Source organism: Tamandua tetradactyla, chromosome 2 (genome assembly GCF_023851605.1).
Source record: "Tamandua tetradactyla isolate mTamTet1 chromosome 2, mTamTet1.pri, whole genome shotgun sequence".
In the NCBI taxonomy this organism is placed as follows: domain Eukaryota; kingdom Metazoa; phylum Chordata; class Mammalia; order Pilosa; family Myrmecophagidae; genus Tamandua; species Tamandua tetradactyla.
The window spans coordinates 101,937,800-101,950,528 of record NC_135328.1 but is presented as its reverse complement, the minus strand read 5'-3'; the positions used below and the strand labels follow the sequence as shown (position 1 = coordinate 101,950,528).

The 12,729-nt window shown below is 38.4% G+C and overlaps 1 protein-coding gene across 1 annotated transcript in view; it reads left to right on the top strand.

The window, feature by feature from the left end:
* The window catches only part of CEMIP2 (cell migration inducing hyaluronidase 2), an 86,689-nt gene extending 74,362 nt beyond the window's left edge, over positions 1–12,327 (top strand). Inside the window, exons 21-24 of the mRNA XM_077148419.1 lie at positions 1,945–2,043; positions 4,887–5,041; positions 7,283–7,386; positions 10,516–12,327. Coding sequence (XP_077004534.1) covers positions 1,945–2,043; positions 4,887–5,041; positions 7,283–7,386; positions 10,516–10,712 — 555 coding nt within the window. The 3' untranslated portion in view covers positions 10,713–12,327. The remainder of the gene's footprint in view (positions 1–1,944; positions 2,044–4,886; positions 5,042–7,282; positions 7,387–10,515) is intronic.
* Positions 12,328–12,729: the final 402 nt, after the last annotated feature.

Here is a 12,729-nt window from a genome sequence, read left to right as displayed (position 1 = left end):
GATAAAACTGAAACTCTTCTACTGCATAAGTTTTTTATTTTCTCTTTTTTCTCATGGGCTTCTGACTACCCGTGGCAATAAAAGTAGGGAAAAAGGGGTTTGTGTTTCCAATTATATATAGTGAATGTTATTAAATTGGCAATTCACTATCTCGATCTTTCATATCCCTGAACAAAAAAAAAAGTGGACGTGAAAGTTTTTGGGCCCTTGCCTATTTCATATAATGTTTTTCACTGTTAAAGTGATGGTTTGAGATCATCTCTTTGGGAAAGTAACTTCTCCAGCCTCATTTTCAAGTTTTCTTTGTCAAGAAAGTCCTTTATTACTGAAGAGCCTTTATATTAAATTTATAATAACATTAGGTTTATAATAAATATTTTAATTTATTAAAATTGATTTAATCACCACTGGATATATTCTAGGTTTCTTCTGTCAGTGGTTCCATGCATGGTGTTGGAATCTCTTTAGATGTAGGCTACAGATCCAGTGTGTCACATTGTGCAGCAGAGCCTGCCCCCATGCATGATATTTAGCCCTCTATCCTTTGTGATTGAAACGTTGATCAGGATTCATTTTTTGAAAATTCATTAATAAGAAAATTCAGCAAACGGTGCTGTAATAACGGGATAATCACATGGAAAAAGAATGAAATGTGACCCCCACCATACAGCATACAAAAAAAGATTATTGATTACTGATATGCTGTGGCAGAGAATTTGAAACGTCTCAGACTATCACTTTTACTTGGAAATTTGGGGGGTATTTAATTTTGTTGTATCAAAAACAAACACCTGCGTGTTAATAATAAGTTAGTATTAAGTAGCAAAATTGACAGATGAGATTTTGACACCAAACCTAAGACTTCAAAGAATCTTTAGGTTGCAAATGCTTAATTTCATGATTATTATTTCCTTGTACAATAAAGCTGTTCATGTTAATTTATAAGGACAGTGCACTTTTTTTTAAGTGCAATTTTATTGAGATATGCTCACTCTGCATATGATCCATCCAAAGTATACAGTCGACAGCTTACAGTGTCGTCACATAGGTCACCACCACATTCAGGTTTGTTTTTAATCATTGCATAGTCATGTATTCGTCACCATGATCATTTTTAGAACATTTGCATCACTCTAGAAAAAAAAAAAGAAAAAGAAAAAGCTCATACATCTTATACCCCTTACCCCTCTCGTTGATCACTAGTATTGCAATCTACCCCCCCAATTCTTTTTTAGCCCGTACCTCCCCCAATTTTAAAATTATTTTCCAAAGGATAATATATATATATTTTTTGGGGGGGAGGTGTATGGTCCAGGAAACGAACCCAAAGATAATATACTTTTAAGGATGGAATTATGGGCATTGTAGGTGAGGGGGTCAGCAAAGGGCTAGTGGTAGGAAAGAAGTTAAAGTACTTGCAAGAAGGTGAGGGAGCAGTGGGAACTGGGACTTGCTTGTAAGACCTGTCTTAGTTTATGAAGTGCTTTGCAGGTCAGGTAGAGGAGTTGAGATCTGGGGGGTCTAGAGGCCTCTGACAATTTTTAAATAGGATAGTGCTTGTTATCTACATTTTTCCCCTCAATCCCTGGGCCCCAGTTCAGGATAGTTGGTCTGCAAAGGGCTTTTGGAAAAGATCTGTGACTGTTTTTACATGGACATTTATAAGGATTCGAATATAAATCATTGTTGCTCATTTATTGAATTGATTTGACTAAGAAGAATACAGTTATTTGAAACTGGGACTATTTCAGAAAATCAGGAACATACATTTAACATAGAAAGCCTGAATCATAAGATGGGATTCCCGGTCATGAGAAATGTTCACAGTTTTCAAAAAATGTACCCCCAAACTTCAGAAAAGAAAAACATAGTTGACTTTATTTTGAGGGGACCTTTTGGAGAAATACACAGTTACCATTAAAAGGGAATTCCTTCTGTGTCTAGGTGGTGTTTACTAGTGACCCTCATAGAAGCTACCTCCCCGTGCAAATCCAGTCCCCCAGTAAAGCGGACACTCAGCGTGGAGAGCCGTCCGTTATCTCTGTAAGTACCACCGGGCGTGGGCACCGCCCTGGCCTGTGTACTTTTTATTTTATTTATTTATTTTTCTGGCTTGTGTACTTTTATGTTTCATACTTGCAACGTGAATTATCTCTGGGAATAGTCACGTGTTTGTATTCACATTTTGATTATTGGTGGCAAACAATGTAACAGAGCTATATCTCCCCAAAATACAGCTTCCTCAGTAGATATTTTATTTATTCTTTTTTTTTTTTTCCTGAGTAGGTTGTGTTTACCAATTACTCTTAGGCTAGTGTTAAAATTTGTTCACTGGCAGCATGATATTGTGAACGTAACACTGAAATATATATATCTGGATATGGTTAAAAAGGAAGATGCTAGGTTGTATATATGGTATTAGTATAAATTTCTTTAAAAATCCATGAAACTACACGACACAAACAGCAAACCCTAAGTTAAACCACAGGCTATCGTGAATAGTGTAACTATAAAGATGTGCTTTCATCAATTGGAAAAAATGTTCCACTTCAGTGCAAGGGGTTAATTATAGGGGGTATGTGGGAATCCTGTATTTTATGCATGATTGTTCTATAAATCTGCAATTTCTCTAACTAAAGAAACCAAAACTGTTCATGTTACTTTTTACTCTCTCATAGGTGTTACAGGTGACCTAGAACTAATTTGTGAGAGAGAAAAGCCATTTTTGGTTAAAAATAATTGCCATAGGCAATCAATATGTAGAAAGTTGTGTTTAACCCTGGTTTTTAAAACTTGAAATAGGTTTCCAAGTAGTTTGTTAAAGAGAGAAGAAATGGAGTTTTTAACATCTCTTTGGCCTCGTTTAAAAATTTTAAGGTTTCCTGGCCCCTATTTTTTCAGAGGAGGAAACCGAAGTTGCAAAGTGTTAGTTGTCTTTTTTTAACCAAATTAATAGAAGAATTGACCTGAGCTTTAATGTCCAATGTAGAATTTGGGTTTAGGGCCACGTGGCCACTGCTCACCAGTTCTCAGCACAGGAGCTAACTGAAGTTGTGTTGACCTGCGTAGCCTATGAAGAGCTCTTTGGTTAACATAGGTCCTGCTGTTTGCCTGACACCCAGCCAGGGCCTGGACCCAGTCTCTTATAGGGAGTTTCTTCAGTGGGGGGGCAATATAATCACGAATCCATATATAAGTAGACAGGATTAAATTTTACTTTTCAAACAAGTCTGCATTTAAAATATCCCCACTGTGTTGCAGCGCAAAGATTTCCCAAGGACATATATATACTGTTTTCCCATGTCAGCAATCCTTTATTTTATAATAATGCTTGTGGTATAATCATTGTGGCATGAAATTTGTTTGCTCAGCATCTTATTTCAGCCAGCCACACGAGGAACCTGATCTCAGCCTGCTAGCAGCTGGTGGGACTGAGTTGCATAAAGCAAGTGTGGGGGGGGGTGGGGGGCGCTGCTAGATCCTACTGCTCTAATAGGGTCACCAGATAATTAAAGAATATAATGTCTGTCCCCCAATCCCCTTCCCTCCCACAAAAAAGAAAAAAAATCCCAGGCAGCTGTGTGCCCGGGCCAGAGGACGTGGATGGACTCTGTTACTGCACATGGGATGCCTGGGATTCTGGAGAAATCACTGGATGTCATGTTTTGCCATTTATGTCTCAAATACTTTTTTAACATATGGCATCTGAAAAATCTTTCCTATTACATGGCATTGCTTTAGTTTTTATGGAAAGTGTTGTGTTTCCTTTAAGCAACAGATTTCTGACAGTTCTTTTGAGGGTCATTACATTCTTAGTGTTTTCTGTGTGATTTGGGGGTCATTATATATATTTTCCTTCATGGTACCTCCATTTGGAGTATTTGGATTTTTAAAATAAAGGAATCACTTTCAACTTCTCCTAATATAAAGTGGCACTTTATCCCAAGTAGTTCCAGAATTATTCACTGGATTAAAGCAATTTAAACATGGCTAAAAAGCCACTTTGAATTCCTTTGAGAACAATAGTAATTAGAAACAAAACTTAAATGTCATAATTTTCTCAAGTGTGAGGGCAATTATAGTGGTAAAAGCATTTTATCCTTTCTGAACCTTTAGCATAGTTTATAATTTCACATATTATACAGAAACATTGCCTACGGGTTTAATTCGGTGTTGAAGCAATCTTTTTGCCTGAGGACTTAATGGTATTTGGAAATGTCTCGAGTTCCTTTTCTTGAAAAGGCCCAAACCATTAATTTTAAAGAGGTTGACTATGGAAATTTCAGCTCACAATAATTGTGCAACAAAATATGGTAATGCCCTGTGGCTTAAATTCCAGTAAAATTGCTACTTTCCCATTTGATTTCACAGGAGAGCTATATTTGGAGGGCAAGAAGATGAGGCAATCTGGCTCCTATGAGATTTCAGTCCTAAACTCTCACAGGGGTTTTTGTGGGTCAGGGCACGATACCTTTTCTTCCTAAACCTATGTGTTAGTAAGTGAGCTGTGCGCTGCTATATAACAGAGGCTGCCCCCTGCTTTTCTTGGCATTGCAGCCTTCTGATCTGAGTTAGAGTTTTGACCCCAAAGAGACAGTGTTTGTGGGGGACAAAGCCCCTGAGCACAGCACAGGGTCACCAGGCTTGGCTGAGGGTCTTGCTCAGAGCATCTTAGCCAGTCAGTCAAGATCAGTCAGGAGGTTCTATAAGAACCACACATGATTTTTAAACGTTTATGGAGAAAGAGTGAATGGAATATATAACCCCTGGGAGTGTAATTTGAATCAGAGGGTTTAGGAAACAGAGTGAAGGGGCTGGCAAGACGAGTCATTCTGGAAATGTTACTGAAATAGTGATGACAGCAGAAGACATTCTTGTATCCTTAGGTCAATGGCACAGACTTTACCCTCCGAAGCCCAGGTGTCCTCCTCCTTACCGTGGATGCATGCAGTGTTCCATTCAGGTTGACAGGAAAAAAGATTTTCCCTCTTGATGATGTCAGTCGCGTGGAAGAGTATTTAAAAACAGGGATTCCTCCAAGGTAGGTGACGCCTGCTCTGCAGGAGCAACAAGCCACCTTAAAGGCATAGGGTCCTCTAAAGAGGTGACACTTGGTTAATTCTGAGCACTGGTTTGTCCCCCCAGTCTTTTATTTCACACTCTGCAAGCCATTTAATGCTCTGTGAAATATTTATTCCTTTCTGCACTTCAGATTGATGCCGGAATGGTCTGATCAGCTCGTGGTTGATTTAGCAAATGGCAAGAAGGCCCTTAAGAGAAAAGCATGATCTTTTAGAACTTCACTATTCCACTTTTTAGTATTTAGTTGATCTACCTTTGACCCAGCTTACTGAGAAAGCTCATCACCATTCTGAAATAATTTAGGCAGTTTTGCCTTTGTGGCCACCTACTCCACCGATGGGCTCTCAGCCAGCCCTGGGCTCTGGTGTGCAAAGTCATCACCTGGAAGTGGCTGGAAAAGAATAAATAGATTGAGTGGGATGACTGTCTGGATTTTCTTTTCTTTCTTTCTTTATTTTTTTGGCATGGGCAGGCACCTGGAAATGAACCCGGGTCTCTAGCACGGAAGGCGAGAACTCTGCCTGCTAAGCTACTGTGGCCCACCCTGGGTTTTCTTCTAAGAGTACTGGTCAGATGGGTTTTTCTTCATTGGTCTCTTATGAAGGAGGCACGTGGGAGAAACGTTTCCTTTTTCTGGGTTAGTCAGACTCACTGGGAGGCAAGGGTATAAATTCCACCTCCTTTCTGCCTCCTGGCTTTCCTTTATGAAGCCACTTAAGGGAAGACTATCAGCCTCCCAGGGAGCAAAAGCTTTTGAATCATCTCCAGTTGATCTAAGCATTCTTCTTTTTTTACAGATTACAGAAACAGACTCCATGAAGTCTTTAGATAATGTGGGTGTAATATTCAACGTGTATGTTTAACACCATCTTCTGGTTTAAGACACTTGTAGTGAATTCCTTTGAGACCTTAATTTCCTTTAAGGATTTAAAGACTTTTCCCAATACCGAAAGTACACATACTCATGTTCCCTAAAACAGTCCAGGACATAGATATCACCACAAATCGTTAGGACAACACAAGAGTCTTGCCAGCTACCTTCTAGCTTTAAGAGTTAGCAACAACTAGTTAAAAAGTAACTAGATGGTCTCTAGACTTTTGAGATACTAGTAATCTTCCATTTTTGCTCCAGGTGCTGCTTACACAAGTATGTCTATTTTGCAGAAATTCATTGTGTTGAGCGCTTAGGAATACTTTTTGTATCTGTGTCGTGTTTGACAAAGTTTCAAGAAGTTCAGGGCAACTGGCAGTGACTTGTAGGGAGCACATGCGGTGGGGCTGGGAGCGCCTCGGGGGCTGGCCTGAGTGAGGCGGGTGTGCCAGGGTCAGGCTGCTGCTGTGACTCCAGCCTGAGTCACAGTGCTTTAGAAAGAAACACTCCAACACAGAACCCACACCATCAGGGGACTTCAGAATCCAAGTTCATAAGAAAAGATCAAGACCTGTGTTAGGGAAATAGACACTTTACAAAAGGATATAAAACAAGAGCTGAATAGGAGGGACCCTCCCTGTTTCTGGATGGAAAACTTAATATTGTAAAGATGTTGTTCTGTGTAGATTAAAATATAAATCAAGCACATTCCCATTAGCGTCTCAATAGATTACTTTTCCATTGTACTTAATAGTTGATGTCGAGGCTCATCTGAGAGAGTAAATGTGAGCGTATTCAAACATTTTTGAACAAAGTACAACAATAAAAGGGGTTGTGTTAACAGACACTAAAATAAGCCATGAAGCTATATCAGAGGAAGAGACTAAAGAGTCCACAAACAGACTATGTATGTTGATTTGCTGTAGGATGAAGATGGCAGCTTAAACCAAACAATGGGGAACCGATTTTACTTTTTATAGAATTGGTGTTAATCCACTTACTTAATAAATAGATAATAGAACAGAAGTGATACAAAGAACATCTGAAACAAAACAAACCTCCCATGTTACAGTTCTTGTAAGGAATAAACTTTTGGGTCCCAAGTTTTTACTTACGTGACCTGTGGGGCCTGTGTCTACAGACCCCTTTATGATAGCAACGTGAGAAGTTCCAGGTAAAGCATAGGAGTGGAGTTTGTATCAGCGAGGATGAGAAAGCATCTGGTCTTACTTCATTTTTGAGTTGTACCTTTATCTAGTACAGAAAGTTACTTAATAAATATATGCTGAATTATTAACGTTTGCTCAATTTTCTAACTTTTAAACACAGGTCAATTGTTCTGTTGAGCACAAGAGGAGAAATAAAGCAGCTGAATATTTCAGATTCATTAGTACCTCTGGGATTAGCCAAACCAGCTCATCTTTATAATAAAGGTTTGTATTTGTATTATTCTATGAGATGCTCACAAGGCTAGCAATATATGGATTTTTATGTTTGAATTTAATGCGCCACCATTTTCACGAGCTTGTTTTGCTGGCGTGGGTATCAGGATAATTGCTAAATATAAGGGGACACTGTTAGAGGAAGCGTGTTGGGATGTGATTTGTTATATGAGGCAAGAGGTGGATGGCAAGAGTTCATTTGCTGACATAAGGAAGTGTAGTTATTATCCCCTCTACCCCCCTTTTTTTTCAAATTTTTAAATTAATTTTTAAATTAAAAAAAATGACAAACAAGCATTCTTAACGTATGATCATTCCTTTCTACAAACATAATCAGTAATTCACAGTATCATCACATAGTTGCATATTCATTGTGATCATTTCTTAGAACATTTGCATCAATTCAGAAAAAGAAAGACTACAGAAAAAATCCATACATACCATACCCCTTACCCCAGCCTTTCTTTTTTTTAAAATTTATTTATTTTTTATTTTTGATACATAACCACATACAAACACAAACATTCTTATATGATAGTCTGTTCTTGTTATATAACAATAACTCACACTATCATCACATAGTTGCATATTCATCATCATGATCATTTCTTAGAACATCTGCATCAATTCAGAAAAAGCAATAAAAAGAAAACAGAAAAAAATTCATACATGCCATACCCCTTACCCCTCCCTTTTGCCAATCACCAGCATTTCAGTCTACTAAATTTATTTCAACATTTGTTCCCTCTTTTATTTATTTTTAATCCACATGTTTTACTTGTCCATTGATAAGGTAGACAAAAGGAGCATCAGACACAAGGCTCTCACAACCACACAGTCACACTGCGACAGCCATATCATCATACAATTATCTTCAAGAAACATGGGCACTGGAGCACAGCTCCACATTTTCAGGCAGTTCCCTCCACCCTCTCTCCCCTACCCTTTTTATGTTTTTAATGACAAATCTTCTCACACATACAGTCTATGCATGATGTACAGTCAGTGACTCGCAGTAGCATCACATACTTGTGTGTTCATCACCACGATCATTTTTAGAACATTTGCATCACTCCAGAAAAAGAAATAACGAGACAAAAGAAAAAATTCATACATTCCATACACCTTACCCCTCCCCTTATTGACCACTAGTATTTCCATCTGCCCAATTTTTTTTACCCCCTTATCCCCTAATTATTTATTTATTTTTTATCCATATCTTTTTTTACTCATCTGTTCATACACTGGATAAAAGGAGCATCAGACACAAAGTTTTCACAATCACACAGTCACATTGTAAAAGCTGTATAGGTATACAGTTGTCTTCAAGGATCAAGGCTGCTGGAACACAGATCAACAGTTTTAGGGACTTCCTCTAGCCACTCCAATGCACCATAAACCAGAAAGGGGTAACCCTGTTAACACCTTGTAATAGTGCATACTTTTGTTCTAGGTCATGTAAGAATTCCTCATATTTGCCCAATTAACCACAGTCCTCATCCAACTACAGGCTTTGCTGTGTTATACCGTCTCATGTTTTCTTCTCCAGCTTTCCTTCTAGTGACACACATGACCACAGACTTCCTCTTTCAACCACACTCACATTTAGCACTAATAATTGCATTTACAATATTGTGCTAACATCACCTCTATCCATTTCCAAACTTTATTAAATATTCTGTACACCTTAAGCATCATCTGCCCATTCTTTACCATCTTTCTATCTCTTGGTAACCTATACTCCAGAGTTTAACTCTCAGAGTTTGCTCATTATAATTGCTTCATATTAGTGAGACCATACAATATTTGTCTTTTTGTTTCTGGCTTATTTTAACATAATGGCCTCAAAGTTCATGCGTCTTGTTGCATGCATCAGAACTTCATTCCTTCTTATAACTGCGTAATAATTCATCTTATGTATTTACCACATTTTGTTTACCCACTCATCTGTTGATGGACTCTTGAATTGTTTCCATCTTTCGGCAATTGTGATTAATGCTGGTATGAACATCAGTATGCAAATACCTGTTTGTGTCCCTGCACTTGGTTCTTCTGAGTACGTACCTGGTGATGGGATTGCCAGATCATATGGCAGTACTATTCTTAGTTTCCTGAGGAACTGCCAAACTGCCTTCCAAAGCAACTGCAGTATTCTACATTCTCACCAGAAATAAATGTAAATAATAAATTTATTTAAATAAATAAATGTGTTCCAGTTTCTCTGCATCCTCTCCAATACTTAAAGTTTTCTGGGGTTTTTGTCTGTTTGTTTTTTTGGGTTTTTTTTGATCATGGACGTTCTAGTAGAGGTGAAATGATCACTCGTGGTTTTAGCCATCTGTATTTCTTCTTTGGAAAAGTGTCTATTCAAGTCTTTTTTTTTTGACATGGGCGTGCACCAGGAATCGAACCTGGGTCTCTGGCATGGCAGACAAGAACTCTGCCTGCTGAACCACTGTGGCCCACCCTCTCTCTATTCAAGTCTTTAAAGTCTTTTGTCCATTTTTAAATTGGGTTGTTTGTCTTTTGTTGTTGCTGTGTAGGGTTTCTTTACGTATTCTATATATCAAACCCTTATCAGATAAATGGTTTCCAAATATTTTCTCCCATTGATTAGGCTGCATTTTCATTTTCTTGACAAAGTCCTGTGAAGCACAAACGTATTTCATTTTGTATCCTTTGAATACACAAATATATTCATCTATTTCTTCTTTCATTGCTTGTGCTTTGGGTATGAGGTCTAAGAAACCACCTCCTATCACAAGATCTTGAAGATGCATCCCTACATTTTCTTCTAGGAATTTTATGGTTCTAGCTTTAATGTGAGGTCTTTGGCTCACTTTGAGTTAGTTTTTGTAAAAAGTGTGCAATAGGGGTCCTCCTTCATTCTTTTGCATGTGGATATCATTCTCCCAGCACCATTTGCTGAAGAGACTGTTCTGTTCCTGTTGAGTAGACTTGGCCACTTGTCAAAAATCAGTTGTCCATAGATGTGAGCGTAGTGTAATTTGTTCTTTTATTAAAGCTGTTTTTGTTTTGTTCTCCACAAACTTCATGCCCTGCATTGTTGCCCTGGAACCTGTAGTTATGCAAATTGAATCTTTTTTTTTTTCCCCCCAGGGAGTACCGTATTTTTGGGATTCAGAGGAAACTCGAAACCGTCATGGACTAAGCTGTTTACCAGTCCTGCTGGACAGGGCCTTGGGCTGCTTGAACAGTTCATACCTTTGCAGCTAGATGAGTACAGCTGCCGCAGCATCAACGCCGTTCGCAGACGAGACCTAGAATTCTTAAAGCAAGCTTCAAAAGCACGTTAGAGACTAACTGTAACTTTTTAAGTGCTGGGAGAAAAAAATGTGAACTAACTTATTTAATTTATGGCATTTCAAAATGACACTGATAACCCAATGGAACCATTTTCCCGTTTCATAAGGAAAGGGGAGAGGGGGTGACAAAAAAGTTTAACATAATTGCTTGAATACCAGCCCATGCACCTTCTAGTTGTACAAAATGTTAAAGAATTTATTTGTATTTCTAAAGCTGGTGTATTCAGAGAGCAGCTTTCTCATCCCCTCTTACTGCCCCACTGTTTTGTAGTAATGGTAAGCAGCGTTGTCCTTTTTCTGTGATGGGAACTTGGTGGGGTGGGGATTTTTTCGAGTCAGCTTGAGCTCTTTTGAGGACCTTTTCTAGCACCTTGGATACTTGAAGTCTCTGCTAGGTCCTGCCAGGTGTGACCTGGTTGGCTGGTATGTCCCATGATGCCTTGGGCCCTGTTTCTGGGCAGCCTTTGAGGATTTTATATGAGATTGAACGACAGTTTTAAATGGCAACTCAGGCCCAGCTCATGCCCTTTTTTGCCTGGACATGTGCTATTTTTATTCATTTGTATACTTCTAAGTATTCAACTTTCAAATAGCAGAGTAAATTGGGACAAAAGGGCTTTAGCAATAAGAAATCCTTTTAACCTATGAATGACCATTGGGCAAAAATTTGACCTGCACCAAGGCTTGAGGTTGTTTTTGCAGCGTTTATCTGTAGCATGTTCTGATTGTATATTTGTGTTTGAAATGAGCTGAGATGAAATATTTACTTTTTTTTTTCTTAATTTAAAGAAGCAGAGCCTTTTCCTGAAGTGTAATCTTTTGTGGCTTTCAGACTGTACACAGGATGTCTGTTCTTGGGTGCTCCTGCACTGGTTTCGTTGTTGTTTTTGAGTATGGATTTTTATTTTCAGCTTTTCCGCTCACAATTCTGCCAGGAAAATGACAGAAAGCTCAGTGATACCCCGAAATGATTGTACCCAGGGGGTAAAAAGGGGAGGAGAGCCTTTTAAGAAAGAATGATAGGATATGAACTTCCTAATAGCCTTGACAGAATGGATCACTCCTAATTAATTAAATTATTAGAGCCAATATTAAAAGGTGCCATCATACCATCTTTCCCTTTCTCACTGTGGATATCACTCTGCTAGGGCAGATTGCTCATGGCAAAAGGGGATTGATCCTCCAGCCCGAGGTGTTACCAAATCAAGAGGAAAGAAGCATCAAAATGTCGTGGATTTTCTCAATCCACAATGCATGAGGTGTAGTGGAGGGAAGTGTGTTCAGGCTGAGATTGGCAGTGAGTACATACAAATTCACTTTCCTCTACCAATGGCAAAATCCGATGGCCTGTACCTTGGAGTCTGGGAGACTGCAGAGCAGCTCTTTTTGTCTTCTTTTACTCTACAAAATATGCTACCTCAAAGTGCTACCAGTCAACCTTTCTAACTGTAAGTGCTCTTGCTAAGGGCACATGTCTTCATCAAAGTTTTGGTTTTGTTCTTTTTTTTTTTTTTGTATATTGATGAGTGAAATCTTATGTATTAAATATATTATTGGATCATGGTTCCTGAAGGTGATTAAAGTTTGTGTGTGTTTTTATGACTTACATATCTTTTATGTGTGTTTTTTTAGAGTTTGGCTCTTTAAAGATTTGGAGAGGAGATGTAAGTTTCAAGGAACTAGGTCTTTCTGATCTATGTACTAATACTCAGGACCTAAGTTAAAAATAAAAATAGGTGTGCATGTATTTTTATATATGTGTGGGAATTGATCTTTCATCTATATGTACATACATTTTTGTTTTTAATTGCAGATTCTGTCTCTAAAGAAATTATTGGCAAAAATGAGGAAGGGAAACTGTCCACTAAATAGAATTAACTTTCAAAAGGGCTGGGACTATATTTTCCAATTCAGTGGTTCTCAACCTTGGCCACATATTGGAATCTCCTGGGAGCTACTACCCACTTCACCCAGATTCTGGTTTAATTTATTTGGGGTGCACCCCAGG